The 21,908-nt window shown below is 38.1% G+C and overlaps 1 protein-coding gene across 3 annotated transcripts in view; it reads left to right on the forward strand.

Moving 5' to 3' along the window:
• ITGB6 (integrin subunit beta 6) overlaps positions 1–21,908 on the forward strand; it is a 47,905-nt gene that overhangs the window by 18,439 nt on the left and 7,558 nt on the right. For all 3 annotated transcript variants that reach the window (XM_026853009.1, XM_026853008.1, XM_026853007.1), the window contains 10 exons: positions 1,185–1,386; positions 2,300–2,546; positions 3,407–3,572; positions 4,114–4,275; positions 5,058–5,153; positions 10,509–10,598; positions 15,594–15,728; positions 15,947–16,364; positions 17,284–17,506; positions 20,053–20,150. In XM_026853009.1, coding sequence (XP_026708810.1) covers positions 1,185–1,386; positions 2,300–2,546; positions 3,407–3,572; positions 4,114–4,275; positions 5,058–5,153; positions 10,509–10,598; positions 15,594–15,728; positions 15,947–16,364; positions 17,284–17,506; positions 20,053–20,150 — 1,837 coding nt within the window. The remainder of the gene's footprint in view (positions 1–1,184; positions 1,387–2,299; positions 2,547–3,406; positions 3,573–4,113; positions 4,276–5,057; positions 5,154–10,508; positions 10,599–15,593; positions 15,729–15,946; positions 16,365–17,283; positions 17,507–20,052; positions 20,151–21,908) is intronic.

Genomic DNA, 21,908 nt, shown 5'->3' on the forward strand with positions numbered 1-21,908 from the left:
ATGAAGTGTGACATTTTGGTGGAAAGAAGGGTCCCAGTTCTGGTTTTAACAGCTTTAAAGTAAATTTGTTTTGCTTTGGATGGAAAGAATTCAGAGAATATTTGTGGCTTAATGGCTGAACCCCAGGTTGCTTGCCCACATCCAGGAGTAAAGAATGGCCCCATGGTCTGGGCCCATGACCATCAGGCATGAATTGAATGGTTTGGTGTCAGTTGTACTGGACATTGCCCAGGTTTTGGTCAAAAGGTCTTGCAGGCCAGAGCATTTTCCAGTTCAGGAGGTATCTGACTGATTTAGAGGATCTAAACTCTAGACATAGCTCTAGGAAATGGTAATAAGGCACAGAAGCCTCTTTGTAAAATTAGGTTTTAACTTCATCGCTACACAGGGATAGTACCTACCCTGAAGCAGTGTTGTGGAAAGGAATTAATATCTAGTGCTCTGAAATGAGCAACAAAAATAAACTGCGAGTATCCAACTGATATTGACAGGCTTGTGATTTCCTTCGGACGGGGGAAGGTCAAGTAGGACATTGGGCCAGATAGACATGGGCATGCTGGGTGCCCCACTGGCACTGGGGAGCAAAGGAGGGAGGCTGGGTGCTTGTTGAGCATCAGGCAGAGCAATAAGGACTTGCTATCTGCTTCAGTGAACATATTAAATGAGTGTTGAGACAAAAGGGTAGGTCAGGAAAAAACAGTGAAGACTGGGTAGCCCACCGTCAGTTTGTCACAAAATTTGTAGGAATTTATTATCTGCGAGACCTCTTCTGTTATTAAATGCTGTTGTTCCATCAGCAGTTCAAAACTGTTTAGGGAAGACGAATTTGCAGTGTAATCCTGTAATAGAAAAACCAGGGTCTCACAGGGCCTTTGTGTTACCATTCCCAGTCCTGCAGGAAGCCAAATGCAGTGAGTGGCACAATTCCCATTCCCCAACAATAGAGCAGTTTCTCCCAGGATACCAAGTCAGTATAAGTTACATTAATTATACACCTGTGTGACATGATCCATGAAGGGCAAATTTAGATTTCTGTGCCACCTAGATCTCTTTCTGCACTAGTTTGCACTAACTTGCACCTTTGTTTCTGTTCCCTGCATCAGACTGACCTTTTGTCAGCCAGGTGTTGGTGGCTGGTCAGTAAATACATTTAACTCATCCATTCCTTCTCCTGTTTGCTTTAGAATTACACAGACTCTGATGGAATTCATGGGAGGTGTGATACCCCAGAAAACCTTTTGTCAAAAGGATGCCAGTTGAATTTGATTGAATTTCCCGTTTCAGAAGTAGAAATTCACAGAAACAAGCCCCTAACTGTAGCAACCCAGAACACTTCTGATGTCACACAGATTTCTCCTCAAAAATTAACTCTCAGGCTGCGACTGGGTAAGTCAGTTCATAGGTGTGGGATTCTTTATTCAGCCGAGGTGATACGTTGAAGACTGAATGGTCTAAAAAAAATCTTGATAGAATAAAGATAAACCTGTGTCGAGACAAAAATTATCTGTTGACTCATCAGATGAAAACTAGGTTCAACTGAGTTCAAAATACTTTCAGAAGTGCTGGGTACCTCATAAAAATAAGGATTTTTTTTTTTTTAGTTCTTCTATTTCCTTGCCATTGAGGTGGCAGGTAGAGAATGAATATCCCCAGCACCTCCCCAGCCCTGCCTCTGTGCCTCTCCCCTGCAGGTCTGGCAAACAGTGTATCTCAGAGGCGACATAAAGTCTTGCTTTGAGGATTTACAAGGTACCAGTGACATTTATGGAAACACTCCAGAACCTACTTTGGGGTCCCTGAGATGTGATTTTTTCCTGGAGTAAATTTGGAATAAAGAAACATAAGAGGCAACCATTTAGGTTACATCATAGGTTTGGAACTGAGAATAAAACCTATGGGTACACTCTGGTTTTCTTTGAATTCTGAAGTACATGGTATGTCCCACAAGGGCTACCTTTAATTTTACTTAGCTTCATATCAAAATTTTCTAAAGCTGCATACTTCTGAAGTGATGTTCTCATATTTTTTCAAATTATAACAATCCATTCTAAATCTATGCTTATCACTTCACTGAAGAACAGTTTAGAAAAAAAAACACTAGAACTGCTTTAAATATTTCAGACCCTCATTTGAGTTTTTGTTGACAGAGAATTTTTGAAGTTAATTTTTTAATTCTAATGGTGATTTAAAATACTAGATAACTTTCACCATAGGTATAAATTTATGAAGAAATTGGCATTGCTCATTACTTCTGTGTAGAAGTGTTAATATGTATCCCACTTTCCCGTGACCTTAATAGGACATGAAGAAACAATACAGATCAAGGTTCACCAAACTGAAGATTATCCAATTGATCTCTATTACCTCATGGATCTTTCAGCCTCCATGGATGATGATCTGAATACAATCAAAGAATTGGGTTCAACTCTTTCTAAAGAAATGTCAAAACTAACAAGTAACTTCAGACTGGGGTTTGGATCTTTTGTTGAAAAACCAGTTTCACCATTTATCAAAACTACAGCTGCAGAAATAAACAACCCTTGCAGGTAGGCAGGGAAAATACCTACATCTGTTTGCATGCCAGCATTAAGTCATAATATTAATCTTTAGGATAAAATTCAATTCAGCAACCTCACTGCAACCTCTGCCCTCTTCCAAACGAGTCAGTTTGGAAAACAAGGTGTGTTTCTTTTAGTTTCACGCTCTGATCATTATTCTGTTGAGTCTTATGTTATTTGGAGACAGGAATCTGGGAGTGATTCTGCTTTTTAGCTTTCGCTGCTAGTTACAGATGTGCTTAATGGGTTAACAAATAGGTATGCAGAACAATTATGTATTTTTCTTTAATTTGCAGGAGTATACATATATATGAGAATTTAATGACATTGCTATACTAAGCAGGTGCAAACTCAGCACAGAATAGCAGTTTCCTTTACCCATCAATGTTGGGTTTGTTTTTTTTTCCCCTTAAGATCTAGCATCCCCCAAACCCAGGTTGCCCTCGCCCTTTCCTAACCTACGTGGAGGCGACGCTGTGCTCTGCAGCCTGAAGCAGGACTGCAGCAGCTTGGTGGTGCTCTCTGAATGTCATTAAGGGACTACAGATCCTAATGTCCTTCTGAGAATGAAAATAAGGCGCAGCCAGGAGCACAGCAAGGACTGACTGCACGTCATTAACTGGCTGAATTACTATGCTCTAGGAAGCACTTCCCAGGCTTTATGCTGACCTGTCCACATTGCCCACCTCACTTGGATGCTCTTTGATTATGTTAGTTTTACAACAGATCTATCTCAAACACAGACGGGAGACACATAAACAAAACCTAATCCAGACAGGCCTGCGAAGTAGCTATTGTAGTGATTTTTCACTCTGTATTATCCATAAACTGTCTCACTTATCTTGTAGAAGTGTACCGTATGAGTGCTTACCCACCTTTGGATACAAACATGTTTTGTCACTAACAAATGATGCTGAAAAATTCAATGAAATTGTGAAAGGACAGCGAATCTCTGCTAATATAGACACTCCAGAGGGAGGATTTGACGCAATTATGCAGGCAGCTGTTTGCAAGGTAATTGAAACTTCTAGGTATAATATTAGTTATTCTGTATATTACTGCTTCTAGTATTATATGATTGTATTTCAAAGCAGCAGATAATTATTTTTTGAGGGTTTTTTTAATGCAGTCCAAGAACCTTATTAGATTTGTGTGAAAATACTTTTGGCTGCATCAAGTAAAACATGCATATTGCAATATTTTAGTGTTTCTCTTTAATTGCCAGGGATAAAAACCAAAACAACTGTATAATTACTGGGTCTGGCTTTTAATTTTTTTTTCTTTAAATATTTTTTATTAACTATGTTTAGAGTAGTAAGCAGATTGACATGAACATGGCCAACCCATGTTATTAAACACAGGAATGGGAAGACAAAATGTTAGCCAAAGACAATGGAATGAACATCATCCCTTAGGAGATGTTGTGATGTTTCTGACACTCCCTTGAAAATGGTTCCCTTCATTTATTTTGAGGTGCCATTCTCCAAATCTTTTGCTGCTTTTCTACACTATGAGTGCAATACAGCCTGCTAAATTAATCTATTTTAAATGACAGGAAAAAATTGGATGGAGGAATGATTCTCTGCATTTGCTGGTGTTCGTGAGTGATGCTGATTCCCATTTTGGGATGGACAGTAAACTGGCAGGAATTGTTATTCCTAATGATGGGAACTGTCATTTGGACCACAATAACGAATATTCCATGTCAACTGTTCTGGTAATTTACTATGAATTTTGTACAGCTCTTGCATCCTGGAAATTTAAAGACTAACATGAGCAAATTAGAAAATTAATGAAAGTATACCTTTATCACTGAAAAGTGTAAAATTTGGGGAATCCAGATATTTAATGTAATCTATTTTGTTTGTACATTTGCATATTTCAGTAAAAAGAGAAGGGTGTGTTTGTATGGGGTTAGTATAGATTATAACTAGGAAAAAAGAAAGCACAAACTGTATTCCTACTAACATGGAAAACACATGGAATGGGGCTGACTAGTATTTCCTTCTGCAGGGAAGACAAAATTTGTATTAATCATGTTCCCTGTAAGGGTGGGAATTGAGGAGAACTTCAGGAATTTGCAGGACACTGTTCATGTAGGAGAATTTACCAGCTTAACATTCAGTCTTCAAAAACACTGAATATATGCACTATGGTGTTCAGTGGAGATCTAGTACCCAGTTGCTCTGGTGCAGTGTGATTCTTTGGGTTTTTTATGATATATATATATGTATATAGCACAGGTGCTACTGATCCAAGTGTCCCTGTAAGGAGGCTGCCACTGTACTTTTCTCAGAGGGGTTTCCTTTAAAAACAGCATGAGTAAATTATATACACTATTTTTAAAATTTTATACATGTAGTGCCTAATTATACTTTATACTATGCAGAGAGTGCAGTTTTAATTATGATCATTTCAATGTGTGTTTCATGGGAAATAATTAGCAACTGGATGCACATGAAAAACCGATTGATGTGGCTCTCTTCTGTTTGTTTGCAGGAGTATCCCACAATTGGACAATTAATTGACAAACTTGTGCAAAACAATGTTCTATTAATTTTTGCTGTAACAAATGAGCAAGTTCACATATATGAGGTGAGCAAACTAAAATGTTCCGTTTGCCAGTATTTGTTTTAAAGTTCACCCCTTTTCACAGCTGATACAATAATTCTAGTAATAAGCACTGTATTCTACAAGGTATTTATGTAATAAAAATAGGTAGGAAATTATAGATCAGAGGAAGTCTCTTTTACTTAGGAAGTGCTGCTTCATGTATTAATTTTGATGTTCTCAGGTAACTATTAAATTGGATTTCAAGTTGAATCACACTAATTTTTTTATGTCAAGGATTGTCAAACTAAGCACAGCTAAACTATTCAGTGTAATCATGATTAGCCTTTTGTGTTTTATAAAGATAGAGAAGGATAGTTGAGACTTTTCTTACTTTTATAAGACAAGAATATTTTCTGAAAATTACATTTGTCTTCATGCTCAACTCTGAGATCATGAGGGCTTTTTTTCGGCTGACCTGAGAGTTTTATTAATTTTTCTTTGTTTCTGTGTCTCTTTCCAATGAGGCAAATAGGAAATTAACAGCAAGATTAAAAATACAAAACATGATGGACAAAGTCCTCTTCCATCGTGTATCATTCCTCATGTCTACTGAAGAAAAACACTTCATTACAGGAATTTTTGACATTAGGACTCACAGAATCCTGTTCTGTGAAGTAATTTCCTGCTCTGTGAAGCCATGTCATGGGAAATGGGAGCCAGGAGAGAGGGGAGAGCAGAGGAGCCGTCTTTACAGATATATAGAATACATATTTTTAATAAATTGGATATCATTCATACCTGCAGCTCCATCAGTCATCTGTACAGGCACCTGTTTTCAGCAGCCATGAATATAAGCCTTCCCGAATCCCTGTGCTGCTTTTGGCCTGTTGGATATTCCAGCTGTGAGATGAGGCAAAGCCACCAATGGCTGCTTAACTGCTTTTTGCATTGAATGTGAACAAAAGCCCTCTAAGATAAAATAAGAAGGAATGTTGGCAGTTCTTATTTCTTTTTCTGTCCAGTCCTGCTGCTGGGAAGAAATCTTCACATGCAAAAAGAAATTCTAGATAAGAATTCAGTGAGGATAATAAGGGCTTTTGAAGTTTAAGCTTGTCTGCCTGGCCACATATTCCCGTTTAAAGGGGGACAAGGGGAGAGAAATTGTGCCTCCAGATTCATTCAGGTTGGTTGAGAGGGAGTCAATAAGGGTCATCCTGCTGATAAAATAAGTTCATCTTTCCAAAGGAAAAAACCTTCACACAACATTCCTCATTAAAAGCCAAAAGTAAAGAAATGAGAAGAAAAGTGCTTCTCTGGTTTGATAACCACATGGAAAATAGGAAAGAAAGAGTAGGGAAGAAGGTCCTATGTTACAGTGGAGAGAGCAAATGAGTCCTTGAGCTACCCACCAGCATGATGGTTTTCTATTTCTATATCCTCTGTGTAACCCAGGGAAGACTCCCCAGTGCTTCTGTAACTGATTCCAGTTGTAGTGTTGTCTTCAGAAGGACTAAGATTCCAGTGTTTAACAAAAGTTACAAGAGTCACATCTTTCATAAATTCTCATATTACAGTCTTGACAAGGAAGGAACCACTCTGCATCTTGGAGCATTGACTGCCTGGCTTTTTTAAAGACTGTATTGAATACAGAGCTGAAATTTAGATCAACAATACTAGAAGTCAATCAGTTACAAATGCAGTAGGATTCTATAGTCACAGCATAGATAAGTTAAAATTTCTACATTTGAAAACTTTTACTACACCTCATTATTGCTCAACAATTTCTTAATAGGGGCCTAATTAATGACAAGTGAAATCTTCCTGATTTTAATAGGAGCTACATGAATAAGGGCTGTTCTAGGGGGTAGTTTGGAAGTATCTCTTCAATTTACAGAGCCTTATTTTGTCTAAAGAAACTTTTCTCTTACTGATGGCATTATATTTTCCCTTGGAAATTGCTGGTGGTCACCCTCAGAGTTGGCCAACAGTGTTCTTATCAGCGGGTTTCTATTTCAGTATCCCTGTGTCAGTGTTATACCAGTATCAAAGTTATCAAATGTCACCCTTTGTTCACTGGGAACACTAAACGAAGATTTATAGCTAACAAAAAATGCAAGCCATTGTTAACCTAGCTGGGTAATGGTTTCTTCTTGCTACTTTCTTTGTTAGAAAAAAAAAAGTGCAACTATTTTGTATCTTGTAGGGTATATAGTAATCCTATTCAATATATTCTATCTGCTGCTTTCATCTTTTAATGCTGCTTTCTGTCACTTATTTGGATAGCTGTAGTTGTTGGGGTCTGCTTTCTATGCTGTAGGCAATGTGGAAAATGAGTCAAAGCAACTACAAAAATCATATGTCTCACAGTGCACTTTTTCCACACTACATATACTTTCAAGAGTATATGTAGGACCTGCAAACATGAAAATAGTGTCATGTTTTCATCTATGTGAGTCAAATTTTTAATAAAAATGTAAATAACCAAGTATCCATGCTTAAGAATGCAAAAAGAGCAAAGCAAGACAATGAGAGTTATTCTTGTCTTAAAGGCACTGCTCAGGTAGCCTGGAAGACCTGGGAGAGGACTCTAAACTGGCACTTGGGCACCACCATTAAACCACTCTTGTCTTGGTGTTTTACTTCTTTTTTAAAAAAAAGTAAAATCTCTTTAAAAAAAAAAAAGTAATCTCTCAGTGATGGAGATTCTGCAATTTCCCTCAGAAAACCCTCACAACCTTAATTATCATTTGAGGTGGAAAACCTCTCCCCAAATATCTCATCTCAAATCTACTTGAACTCAGCATGTAATTATGTCAGACCCCAGAATGCATCATTGCTATTTATAATTCCGTTCTTAGGGACAAACATACAATAAAATGACTGTGAGGATTTAGAAAGCACCTCTTTAAATAGACTTGATAGATTCCATTAGTCTTAAGTGCAGTGTTCAGACTGTCAAATATATATTTTATATTTCTAGCCCTGTATAATCCCCAAAAATTTAGCCCAAAATAATTCAGTCATTTAATATTCTTGATCCTCTTCAACTGAATTTTCTGACACACACATATTATGGATTGCACAAGCACAGAATACATGTGCTTGGAACATAGCTGGTGTTACGTTTTGATCCTTCCATGCAACCAAACAGCTATATCGCACAGCACTCTAAACGAGGGGGGAGGTTTAGGTCTGATGGTCTCTCTGACCACAAGAACTTTGAAAGCAGTCACACGGAAACATTTATAAGGCCGCTCAAAATTAAATGCAAGAGAGAGGACAAAGTTTCTTACACTGACCCTGATAATTTGAGATTATTTATAAAAAGGATTCTCACCCCCCCAAAAAAAAAGTATCTTTTAAAATATGTTCATATATGAATAACTTTTTGCATCATTAGTCTCAGCTGAGTCTTACCAAAGCAGCAGGGAATGTTTTTACACCATAAAAGCTATTCACTCTAAAACCATCTGTGAATATGGCAATAATAATGAGCTTTTGACTGTGTAAATCCTATTTAGTATATAAAAAACTTCATGAAGTAGTTATTGTTGATATTATTTGTTTTCAAGCAGAATTCTTTAAAAATGTATTCCAACCTAGATAAAGAAAAAACACTCCATCTTTAATCCTGACTAAGCACCACTTCTTCTGAAACAGAAAGTGCTCTTTTTTGGACAAATTATTTCCTTTTATATCAGAGGAGAATCCAGCTTGAAAATTGGGTTTTTCAGACTACATTTCACTGCTGAAGATTGAACTAAAAATACTCCAGTATCCACACTTGTACAGAATTTAAAATTAATTTTATAAATTTGTCATGACACTCTATTTATGGTGAAAATTCTTCTATCACACTGCTAAGTTAGACATAACCCCACTGAACTCAGACATATAATTCTCAAATTTCACTAACATGAGAGTATCTCTACAAAATGGCAGTTCACCTTTTAATGAATGTTTGTTAAAAGACTGAATTCCATGGCATCCTTTGGATGTTTTACAATAGTAGCACTCCAAAAGCATCAGTCTGTCTTACCTCGTTAATGGTTAAACAGAAATATTTGCTACAAGGTAGGGTTTAACCAATGGACTGGAGATACACTCTTAGACTGGGCTTGCAAGTCATCCTTGTATCACCATGCAGAAAAAATTTTCTTCAAAGGGGAAAGATAAAACAAAGTCTTCAGAACAGTATATCCCTGCTGTTTGTTTTGCATACCAAAGATTAAAGGGTGCTATAGTTTAAATTCCAGGTTTATCACCTTTTCTTATAATTATCTCCCAAAGGGTCCACGTGTGCAAAATACTGAGTTTTAATATTCTAAGGATCCTTGAGAGAGCACTAATCACAGGAGAAGTCAGGAATGCAAAGCCACCAGCTGTAACATAAAATACAGTTAATCCCAGTGATTTACAATAGTACTTTAGAAATCTAATGAATGAGAAGTATTCCATACATAATCTATAAAGTAATCACAGGGCTTTTGGAAATGTAAAGTATAACAGGGCTATAAGAGTATCAAATAATCTATGTTTATTAATAGCTCTCTGGAATTCTTTTTAATGAAAATAACAACATTGATATGATAAATTGCAAAAGAAAATGAATGCTACAATCTGTTTTTTTCTAAATGATGAAGATTCATTGTTTTCCAAAAGCATAGGTACAAGCAAGAGAAGTTCAGGTAGTTAACAATCAGGCAAGACAAATTTTAACTGAGCTTATTTAAAATCTAGCTGCTAGATGTCATGTTAGTGTCACAATGCAATTTATTGCAAAAAGAGAAAAAAAAAGTGTCACTGAAATAAATTGTTAAATTGGCACTGTATTATTAACATACAGTCAACATACATTAGCCAAAGACTACTAGGATACATTTGGGGTGTTACATCAAACATAAACCAGTATTTTTTTAAAGGCCTTTGTTCAAGGTTCTTGTAACCCTTTGTTTAAACTTCTTAACTTCTGTGCCCTCACTAATCAGAATTCAAGATGCTCAGTTGCTTGCAAAGCTAAAAAAGTGACTGCTGTTATTGGATGTAGAATTCAAGACTCTTGAACAGTACCAACAGCAGAGCAGCTGAATCTGGCTTTGGTTATTTTTATTAGAGAAAAACACAATGGTTGATAGAATATATTTTCTTCTAAATTTGAAAAATTAGAGCTGAAAAATACTATAGTATCAAAGATGTTTTAGCAACATATGTCCCATTAATTTTCACTGAAATTAGCACTGTTCCATAGGGCTTTTTCCACAGGATGTGTGTAATTGAGTCTAAAAGGGTCCTTGAAAATGTCACTATTATTTATTTTAGTTGGCTTCATTTTTTTTTTTTTTTTTTTTCAGATGGTAGCTCCTTGTCACCTAGCCTTTGTCTTTTTTATATTTTCAGAACTATGCAAAGCTTATTCCTGGAGCTACTGTTGGACGACTACAGAAGGATTCTGGAAATATTCTTCAGCTGATCATTGATGCATATCAGGTAAGATGGTTATAATGTATTTTCTTCCTGCATGTCTACTTTTTCAAAATTAGATCACAGTTTGATAAAAACAAATATCTTGTAACCAGTGCTTAAAAAGAATCAAAGACCATCCTTTTTTTATGCTTAGGTGCTGACCTTAACAGGAAAAGTGTTCACTCTGAGGATTAAATGAGCATAGAAACACAATTCCTATAAGCTCCTGTCATTCCTTTTTTCTGCTGGAATATTAAATTCGCATCAGTGTCTCATCTGTCATGCCTTCTTCATAGTCCTGTATTTCACACCTGCTCTTAAACCTTCTTTAATATAAGTATTCAGGTCTCCCTGTTCAATACCTCAACAGGGATTCAACTTCTCATTGGTAGCTGTCCCCAGAGCAGATGTACAATTGCTGCAGGAATATTTGGGGAAAAAAGCACTACCCTGTGCTTAGTGCTCTTCTCTGCTTTAGCAATTTGATGCTGCCCCTGTGAGGCTGTTCTGAGGTTTTTAAAAAGAAGAACACGGGAGCTAAAATGGGTTTGTTTAGATAATACCAACACTTGAATAGGTTTGTTTAGACAATAGCAAAAAATGCTGTAAAGATGACAGGAATACAAACACAGTGCTTCTCTTCAGAGCTTTGTTTGTAAAATGTAACCTGGCTGCCTGGCTCCTTTCTGTCAGGGGAATTTTTCTAGACAGTTTTACATCTCTTTACACAGATATATTAATTTACATATATTATGATATACCATAGATTTCTCTTTCCATCTCACCCCTTTTTCTTAAAAACCTGCTCTACCAGTTGGCTACAGTGCCAAATAACTCTTTCTGAATAACTTCTGTTTCTTTCCATTTTTTTTTTTTTTCTGCTCTTCCTCCTGTCATCTGAATGAGATGATCATCATTATGCCCAAAATTAGTTTGTTCTTGATGACAGGAAGGCAAACTGAATTCTTCTAACTCTTATAAAAAGTAATACAATTGGTAAATTATGATTTTTTAAATTGAATACAAAATACCAGAAGATTCTCTGTCCTGTGGAAAATTAAATAAGCTAAGAACTTTAAGGTTAATCTTGGGAGTCTACAAATTGTAGTAAATAGTGGAGGGGTAATTTTTACATGAGGAAAACTATTGCTAAACATCCAGTGGCACCAGGATTTCACTTCTGGAGTCCAACCTGTTGTTAGTCACATCTGGTCCCCACCAGGATTTCTTGAGGCTGGCACTCTAATGTACAGACAAAGGTTCCTACATTTAACACTGAAATACCATTTTGTTGTCCAGTAAGTAATAGAAAAAGCATAAAATAATCGTACCAGTTCTGTGTCCTGGTGTCTTTGCCTTTAAGTGCAGAACAGTGCTTCCTTCAGCTTCAGTGTCATGGCACCTTCTGCCTTGCTGGAACATTGGAAAGGCGGAGAGTGCATCCTTGCCTCTTACCCTCAGTGTCTGCCTATGCATCTATTGTCCACTTTTTCTACTTCCCTTTTCAAACCTGCTGATATTTTCAGTGCCTATTGCCTTCTGTGGCAAAAAAGAGCCCAGTTGCACTACTTCAAGATATATATTTTCTTTTTCCCATTTTAAACTACTCCCTGTGCTTTAAAGTATCACTGAGTTCACCTTGATTCTGGTGTCAGGGGTTTGGTGTATAACTCTGCATTCACCTTATCTTCATGTCTTCACGATTTCATAACATTTCATCATTGACACCTTCCACCCCTCCAATCTTATCTTCAAATTGGACAATCCCACCCTTCTAAGTCTCTCCTCAGCTGCTCCATCCCCTTGGTGACTTTGGCTGACCTTCTCTTTACCTTCCCTGACTCCAATGAGTCCTTCCTGAGATGTGGAGACCAGAGGAGCTTGCAGCACACAAGACAAGGCACACCAAGGTTTATACAGAGGCAAAAAGATGCATGCTGTCTTGTTCTCAGCATCCTTGCTTGTGATGTCTGGGACATTGTTGGTTTTTTAGCTGCTGCATGCTTTGAGCAGATCATCTTTGAACGCTGTCAGAGGTGACCTCGGTGCAGCTCCTGAGTTATTTTGGGTGGTCCTGGTTTCAGGCGTTCTGGGGGCAGGGTTTGGAGGGGGCTCTGAGTTCCGTGCTCGCTCACCTCCTGTAGAGGCTGGAAGGTGACTGCAGGAATTGTGCTCCTGCCTTCGGGCCACGACTCCTCGTGTCCTTGTTCAGGTACAGCATGTCTGGACCACGCGCCAGAGTTGCTCATAGGTTCTTAAAATCCCACATAAGTTTCAAGTTATACAAAGTATACAAGTAGCAACATGTCACACTCAAAATTTCCTGAAGCACATTTTATTACACTTAACCTTAAAGGTTAACAATACTGCTGCTTCATGATTGAAAGTCTTCCAAGCAGGAAACACTGAAACCCACCTTTTTTGGCGTAACTGAAGACATCTGAATTTTTATGGACGGGGAAGGGGAAAATGAGAGTAGACCTATGGTTAAAAATCACATGCAAAACAGAAGATCTAATTCCATTTTTGTCACAGACTTTTCATCATACTCCCAGCAGTGTAATTCAATGCCTGGTGTCTGTGTTTCTTTACCCACAAAAAAAGGAATAAATAACTATTCTCACCCCAAGAATAGAGTTAGGCTAAATCTTTTAATGTTTTGAAAGTGCTTTCAAGTCTTTGCTTGCTGTACAAACACAAGGTTTGCTAATACTGTTCACCATGTGTGGCTATCTAGAAGCTTCAGAGAGGAAGTAAGCAAGTTAAGAAAGTCTGAGCTGTCAAAATATTTGTTACAAAGAGTTCTTGTGTTCTTTCCAAGAATGATTCATTTTCTTCTGTAAGCATATTTCTGCCTGCTTTGTTTAACACTGATTTCTGCATAACTTTGTATTGCAGAGCTGTAGGCTAAAATGCATTGTGTCCGATACCAGGCCATTTGATTAAAGTCATCCCAGGATTTTAAAATTTCAGAAAAATTCCACTTTTTTTTTTTTTTTTTTTTTTTTTTTTTTTTTTTTTTTTTTTTTTTTTTTTACTGCTTGGTCCTTTCACTTACAGGAAAATAACACCAGACTAATAATATATTTAAAAAGACAGGTAACACAAGGGCACAACAGTTTTGTCTGTTCTTTCATTCAGAAAATTTTTTGAACCACAGATGTTTCTCTGTGAATGGCTTAGAGCTTCACTAAACTGTCCACTAATTACTGCAAACTATGGCAGGCAGCTTAACATATTTAACAAGCCATTAAAAGTCCTCACAGATATTAAGATATAAGAAACTGGAGTTTGTCTCAGTTTATGCATTCATTTTCAGTGGCATAAGGTGTATATTTTGACCTCTTACAACAGCAAGGCTTGTTCAAATGACCCAGTACAGACACCAGGATTCAAAGTATTATGACTTGTTCAGCAGCACTTAATTTTCTCTCACAGTTGCACTCTATTTGAGTCTCATAGTTTTGCAGCTGGTGGAAGAGAGAATATTTGGTGCTATTTCCCATAACATTAGCACATATCAGTGTTCACAGTTTTATCTAGAGGTTTGACATACTTGGTAGTTTTGTGAGAGCCCATCTATTGCAAACAAATTGTTACTGTAGACTCTATGCATTGTTTCAAAAGCAACATAAACGCCTAACTCTAAAACAAATGTGAAGGAAAAATTTGACCTATCCAGAGCCACCAACATTACCAACCTGATGCCCAGGGCACAGTTTTACTGCTCTGGTTGCGTGCTGGAAAGAGCTCTGTGTAGTATGTGAATGTGTCTTGCATGACATCTGTTGCTTTGGTTTACTGACAAGGGTTTCCCAATGAAAAGACATTAAAAACTCCACCGAACACAACCCTAAGACAAATTTCCAGGGAATCCAGGACACGTACAAAGGACAGGGAGCTGTTTTTAATGCAGTCTTATACCTATTCTGCTTTTATTTGGTTTACCCCACCAGACCTCTACTCCAGTGAGTCATCCCGATGCCTTTACTAGAATGACTCACTGAAGTAAAGTCAGCGAGCCCCTCATGCTCTGATTCAAGTGCAGGGGGTATTTTGAAAGCAATTAAGCTTGTAAGAGCACAGAATCAAGTCAGTGGGACTTTTGCTCAGCAATTGCTAAGGTACTTTTGAAAAATTTCCATTTACTGGATCCACAGTTCAATGAAGTCATAGGGAATTTCCCCATGGTCTGCTATGGGCTTTGGATTAATTTTAAGTTGTGTAAGCAAAGTTGCTATAAAATATTTTAGAGAGTTAAATATAAAAACCTGGTATGAGAGTTCAAGAAGTAAGTTTTTCACTTAAGAAACACAAGTTTGATGGAATGAATCAGTTTAAGAAACGAGAATGTTGTTGAATACAACTTGAAAGAGCACTGACAGCTCACGAGAAAGGAATTTCCATCAGGAGAAGAAAGGAAGGGAGCGAGCCCGCTGGCTGTGGGAGCTCTCTGTGGGTCTTGCCTCTGGCTCTGGTCCTGGAAACATCGGCCTAACCCACGGAGGCCTCACACTGAGGCAAAACTGAACTCAGAGCCTGCCCTGCCCTGAGAGAGATTGTGAGGTTTGATTCTACCGGGAGAGATAAAGAGGGAGCAATATTGACATAGGCTGGCTAATCAGGAAAAGCCTAGTGCTAGCAATGCAATCAGGGACACAAATCCATTCCTCAGTAAGACCAGAGCTAAAGGAAAACCTGTCAGTCAGCAGAGCACTTAGTGATGAAAGATGATTTAATAAAACATTGAATTTATTCTCCTGCAAGGGCAGGAAATAAGCCCCATGATAGCAGATATTAAAATGATACAGCCGTTGCTTTCCACTGAAAGCCAGTTCTGCCAGCACTTGCTTTGTTTTGCTTCATCCCCAATTTTTTTGCAATAGAGAGATCTGTAAATAAAGTGCCAAACCCACGAGTGTGTAAGGATAAATTACAGTCCATGTTACAGAGACATGGAGCATTAGCAGCATTTGGCAGTGCTACGGCTTCATTCATCTCACGCCTTTTTCCTTTAAGGAGCTGAGGTCCGAGGTCGAGCTGGAGATCTTGGGAGAGACAGAAGGGCTCAATCTCTCTTTCACAGCCATCTGTAACAATGAGACCTTTTTTCCACATCAGAGAAAATGTTCTCACGTGAAAGTGGGAGACACAGTAAGTAAAGAACAAATTCTCAACAGACATGAAGTCCAGAGAAGTTAGGACACCAAGGTAGAGAGTTTGCTCTTCATTAAATTATCTTCCACTAAGCAAGTTACAAAAAAGTAGGTGGTATCTACAACCCTCATGTTCTGTCCTCTGCACGTGCTTCCAGAGCACCCTGCAGAGCTCCGTGTGCTGCAGCTCTGAGCTGTCACCGCTTTCCCTTCCAGGTCTCCTTCAATGTGACTGTAAGTCTCTCCTCTTGTGAAAAAAACAGAAGGCATATTGTGATCAAACCAGTGGGGCTCAGCGACACACTGGAAATGGAAATTCATCCCCAGTGCAGCTGTAACTGTCAGGCAAAGGCAGAGATGAACAGCCCAAAATGCAACAAAGGGAAAGGATCGTTGGAGTGCGGGGTGTGTGTCTGCAGCTCGGGGTATGTGGGGCCACGCTGCGAATGTGACGAGAGCTCCCTGGGCGCCAGCTCCTGCAAGGGTTCGGCAGAGCAGAACTCCTGCAGCGGGAGAGGCGACTGCTACTGCGGGCAGTGCGTTTGCCACCCATCCCCGTACGGAAAGGTGTACGGGCCGCGCTGTGAATGCGATGACTTCTCGTGTGTGAGACACAGAGGGCTTCAGTGTGGAGGTACAGTTCCTTGACGCTATTTTTAGCGTCTGCATTTTAGAGCTTTGCCTTGCTCTTAGCTATGAGCTTGCGAATCTATATTTTCGTTATATATTCAGTTGCAATCAATTCTCTATAACGTGTAATTTAATATTTCTGGACAATATTTGGACTTAAAACAAGGAAAAAAGTTTAGCTTGCTTCTAACTTTAAAAAAGAGACACCTTTAACCATAGCTAGTCTAAGTTGTCATGGCTTTATTGGAGCATATCGGCTAACATCACACTGGGTCAGACTTTCAATGGCTGTAAATGATTGTAGCTCCAAGGAGGTTTAGGTAAGTATTTTGACATACATTGCTGTTAGCCAGTGTACAGTTTCACTCTGACATAATTATTAAAGCATAGCAATCTTAATTAATCTCTTTTAAAATAATCCTGATATTTTTATAATTTTAACCCAGTAACCTCAATGATTCTTAGTTTAACTTAGTAAAATACAATCAGAATTTGAGAACTTGTATTTATAATTTTTTTCCTGGGGCTATACCATTATAAATCAGAAGTTATTCTACTGAAACAATGGGAATAGCATTAAACTAGCAGGAACCAGCAATGAGATTGTGCTGAATAGATAGGCTGAAATTATGCTGCTATAAATGAAAGAGGATTTACCCATTAGGTTGTGCACTGTCAGGAGATAAGATCTGTGTGGAGGAGTCCAGTGAAGAGAATGGAGCAGCACTGGCTTACAGCCAGTCTAAGCAATAATTTGATCCTCTGGCTTAAAAACTGAAAATTCTGGGGGAGGAAGAAAGATGTTTAAGAGCGAGAAGAGTTGGAGTGAGGAGAATATCTGCTATTAAGGAGAATGATTTTAAAGGCCATCATTCAGATTCTTATTAAGAGACTGATTTGAAGTGTAATAAATGTTTTTCCAGGCAATGGTGACTGTGATTGTGGGGAATGCATGTGCCACAGTGGATGGACTGGTGAATACTGTAATTGCACAACTGACACCAGCACCTGCATTGCTGAGGATGGGACAGTGTGCAGTGGGAGAGGCGAATGCATCTGTGGGTCGTGTGCTTGCACCCATCCAGCGGCTTCAGGCCAAACATGTGAAAAATGCCCACTCTGCGGTGACCCTTGCAGTTCCAGGCGGTAATGTGTTGTTTTACATCTCTGATGTTTTGTGTCATCCAGATCTCTATTTCCTATACTGCCCCAGCAGTGTGCTGGCTGCCACTATTGTAAACTGGATTTACAGATCAGAACCCAAGAGCTTCTTTGCCCTTTGAGAGGGGTAGTTGTAAACTCACACATCAGCAATTTATCAGCATTACTCTTGTACAAAAGAACTTCATGGAAAACAATTCAGTCACCTTCAAGCAGCACAAATACAGGATCATGCTTCCACTGCTGTCCCTGGCTGTACAACTAATGAGAATGGTGGTGGCCTTATACGATACCATCAGACAAAAACAGATGAAAGTCCTTCCAGTCCACAGTACAGAATGAAAACATCCCAGCATAGCTGTTACAGCAAAAATGAGGACTCACAGAAAAAAATTGGCATTTGTATTACCATTCTCATGCATATGAATTAATAAGGTCATGCTGTCTGCTCAAGCTTTACACGTACAAATTCACAGTCCAAATTCACTTAAGCTTGCCTGAATTAAAAAGGCCTAACTATGATAAACTAGGTCATAGTCTGGGGATGAAATCAGTGGGTAGCTGTATGTCATGTATAAGCTGATGATAAATTGATTGTAAATGGTGAAATGTCTTCCATTCACTGAGCATACAAAATTTATGCAGCTTCCCTGCTGTGATGCGTGGTGTATGCTACGGTGCACAATAGGAAAAGCAACCAAAAATACGTGTGACATAAAGCTGACCACTCTAAGTACACCCATGTTTATGCTTGTATTATGTGAGCTCTTGCAGGGCTAAAGTCAGTCCAGAATGAGCAGTCTTCAGTAGAAATTTAAGCTAGAAGCTGAATTAGGTTTCACAGAATATATGTTATTAATGACCCCAGCTTCGCTTGCTGAGCACTGAGCCAGCGTAGGTTGCATTAATGTTTTGTGATGATGTCATGTTTACTTATTTAGAGTTGAGGTCCATATCTCTTCCATACCAGCGTTCTGCCACTGTATTTTCATGCCTGCTGTTGCAGTCTACACTGTATCTGAGATAAGAAGGTATTCTATGGCATGTGATTAAATCGTCATCTATGTTAGTGCCAAATTTTACCTACAAAAGCGAGCCTATCTGTTTGTTAAAAGATTTAAGTAAAGAGAACTTCTGCATGCAACTGCTCTAAATGCAAGGGACAATACTGCTGCTTTGCTCTGCCCAATTTGGCAGAGAATAAGAAATATAAAGTTACACGATGGGCATTACATTAGCCTATTTAAACATGTATATTGTATGCAGATCTTTTCTCTCTGTTTCAGTGTCTTCCCGTGCTCAGCTGCAGGGCAGGGAAAGCCAAAAGAGAGAGAACGCTGGGAATACCTGGGTAGGATAACCGAGAGAGCTGAAAGACCAGGTCAGAGGGGATGGAGATCAATGGCTAGGCAGCTGAGAAAATGAGTGGTAGTATGAGAAACATGGCAAATATGACAGAAACACCAACAACACTGAATTTGTCTTCCTGAGATAGAGGCTATCCCATTACCTGCTTGCTTTTACTATTTGCCATCTCCAGAGCGAGTGATAAGGTCATCTTCATCCTGTGAAGATAATCTCAACAGATTCAGCATATTCCCATGGATATATGTAACAGTGCAACAGGAGATGGCCAGGTTTTGGGGGGATGTTTTGTTGCAGTTCTCTTTTCTTTAAGCAGTCGTTCCTTCAGGCTGCTTCCCAGAGTCTCAGCCCCCCAATCTGGCTGAAGCTATTTGTGAAGAATCAGCAAGATATATTTTGCATCAAAAATTTTCATATATGAAGTCTGTTCATTGTTTCCTTTTTCCATGAAGAAAATCTGGATTTATTAAAATCTTCATTGAATTTCTTGGAAGATTTTCAGAGACTTCTAAAGGAATTGGTTTAGACTCTATGTTTTTAAATAATATTTCAGTCATTCCACCATTAAATAAAGTAAATAATTTCCCAATAAATTGCATTAGTATAATTAGGATCTAAGTAAGTGATTCCTGAGACAAGTAATCACATTCAAGAGACATCTGCTGGGAGACCTGAATAGTGTTTTAATACATTATTCAATAGACTTTCAACAAAGGAAGACTTAGACTTGGTGCCCCAGCTTGATCTCTCTGAAGTCAATTTCAGATATTGTTCATCTGATAGATGTTCCTTTGGCTGGTATTTAGTGTGAGCTTACTTCAGAATATTTATTTTTGAAAATGAATGTTATGTGTGAGTAACCCCATGTCTTTGATAGACCTACATGAATAATGTTGCCTGGGGTTGTGTCTGGTAGCTAATAAGCTGTGAGAGAAAAGAGGACAAGAGAGAGCATATCCACAATACCTTTATTCAGGTGGGGTGTTTGTTTTGGTTGGGCCTTTTTTTTGGTGGCAATACCTGTCATATTTCTGAGAACTACTGTATCCATAGCACAAGACCTTTTGTTTAGCTTCTTTTTAAAGTGCAGATGCATATGCACTGGCTTTCATATTGTTGCTTTGCGACAGGCAGAGATTGATGAGCTGCTGAATTATTTTGCACAGGAGCTGTGTGGAATGTCACTTGGCTTCTGATGACAAGTCACCGGAAGAATGCAGTGAAAAATGCAAATTGGTTGATGCAACTGTCAGCACCACAAAGGGTTTGTATACTCAGTCTTCCATTTCTATGTGTGTGAAATTAGTGAGAGGTTCCACTTTCAGTAATTTTATATTGGAAAGTAGCCTTGTTTTTCTGCTGTGGAATTATATTAAGGCTCATAATGCAATTGTTGTCTGTCTGCGTTTCTTCTGTGGTAGAGTAGGAAATGCAGATCAGGACTGGTATTACACTTCCAGGTTAATTAACTCATTGGATCATGCCTACTTTCTAATCAGTTTATGTAAGAAAGTTTAGAATTTAATAAATATCAGTCCCTGCAAATCAGTGGCTGATGAAAGCCCTTGAGTTTGTCACGCCTGTACCATGAGTTCCAGTGTGGCTTCTTTTACCACACAAATGGAAAATCTTGCTCCAGTCCTTATGCAGACTCTTGGTTACAGTTGTCAGGTAGACGCAGCCCTTTATCCTGTGGCAAAGACATTTCTAGTAGTCTAAAGGCTAAGCACATCTTTCAGTTGTACATTTTAATTCAAAACTGCCCTTCACCAGTGGGAATTTCTGAAATAGGACTTAAGCTTGAATAAAATAGTACTCTTAGGAAAAAATTTAACTTTAAATGAAATAGTGCATCTTTCCTGTAGAGGAAGGTGCTTGTCTGTTCAGTAGGCAGTGTGAATTTATTCTAATGGCAATTCTAGTCCAAGTCATGTAGCAAAATACAATTGTTAGGTGAGGCAGGACATAGGTACGTTATATCCACATCACAGATGTACCATAAGCATTAAATAAGACAAATATAAGAATTAAGATGACAATCCAGAATGCTGTATGCACATCTAAGGTTTGTGTCTGTAAACAGTTGGAAGCCCATCTGGAGCTGCATGCATGCAGAAATTTCACTGATGTACATCTTTCCAACAAAGCTACATCTTTTTTTTTTTTTTTTTTTTTTGATGACACCACTCCGTAATACAGAGTTCAAAAATTGCAAATATTGCCTTTGTGAGGAAAACTAATTCTAATTTTGTGGTTTTATTAGAATTATTATCATGTTTTGCCTTTCTAGACATCAGTATTTGTTTATAAATATAAAATGTCTTTACAAGCTTCAAAAACATTTAGGCACTTTTATTGTATCTCTGTAGTTAGTAAACTAACTGTAGTTAGTAGACTATTAGTAAGTTATTGCCAGATGTCAGATATTTGTAGCTAGGAATACATAAGACATTCTGTTTCCAAAGATAATTAATACTAATCAAGAGCAGAAACAGTCATTTATATGGCTCTGTTCACATACATAGAGGTCACAGGAATATGAGCATAACAACATCATCTCCTGTTCCTGTTTATTTCCTTTTTTTCATGTCCTGTGCTTCACTGATTGGGACTGTCAGCTGCTTCTTTAGATTTAAAATTTATTTGCAGCAGCTACAGCAACTGTTCAATCCAACAGGCTGGATAACTGTTCCCATCTTAACCCCTCAAGAAAAAAAAAAAAGAAAAAGAAAACAAGCTGTTGCATATTGTGTTTCTTCTTAAACGCTTGTGCAGTAGCTCAAAGGATTTGTTTTGGTATGCAGATAGTCTCATTAAGAAGTCCTGGGAGGAAAAAAATAATATTCAAAGTAATAATTAAAAAAAATCCTAAAATCAAAACTGTATTACATAAAGAAAAAAAAAAAGTGGTATAACTAGACCACCACATAATGTTTAAGACATACTATTGAGCAACTTCACATGGTAGCATACTCCTCTCTAATTTATATTTCAGCTTTTTTAATGCTTTAAGGCTTTTTGA

Source organism: Athene cunicularia, assembly GCF_003259725.1.
Source record: "Athene cunicularia isolate RWA chromosome 7 unlocalized genomic scaffold, athCun1 chr7_part1, whole genome shotgun sequence".
Classification (NCBI taxonomy): domain Eukaryota; kingdom Metazoa; phylum Chordata; class Aves; order Strigiformes; family Strigidae; genus Athene; species Athene cunicularia.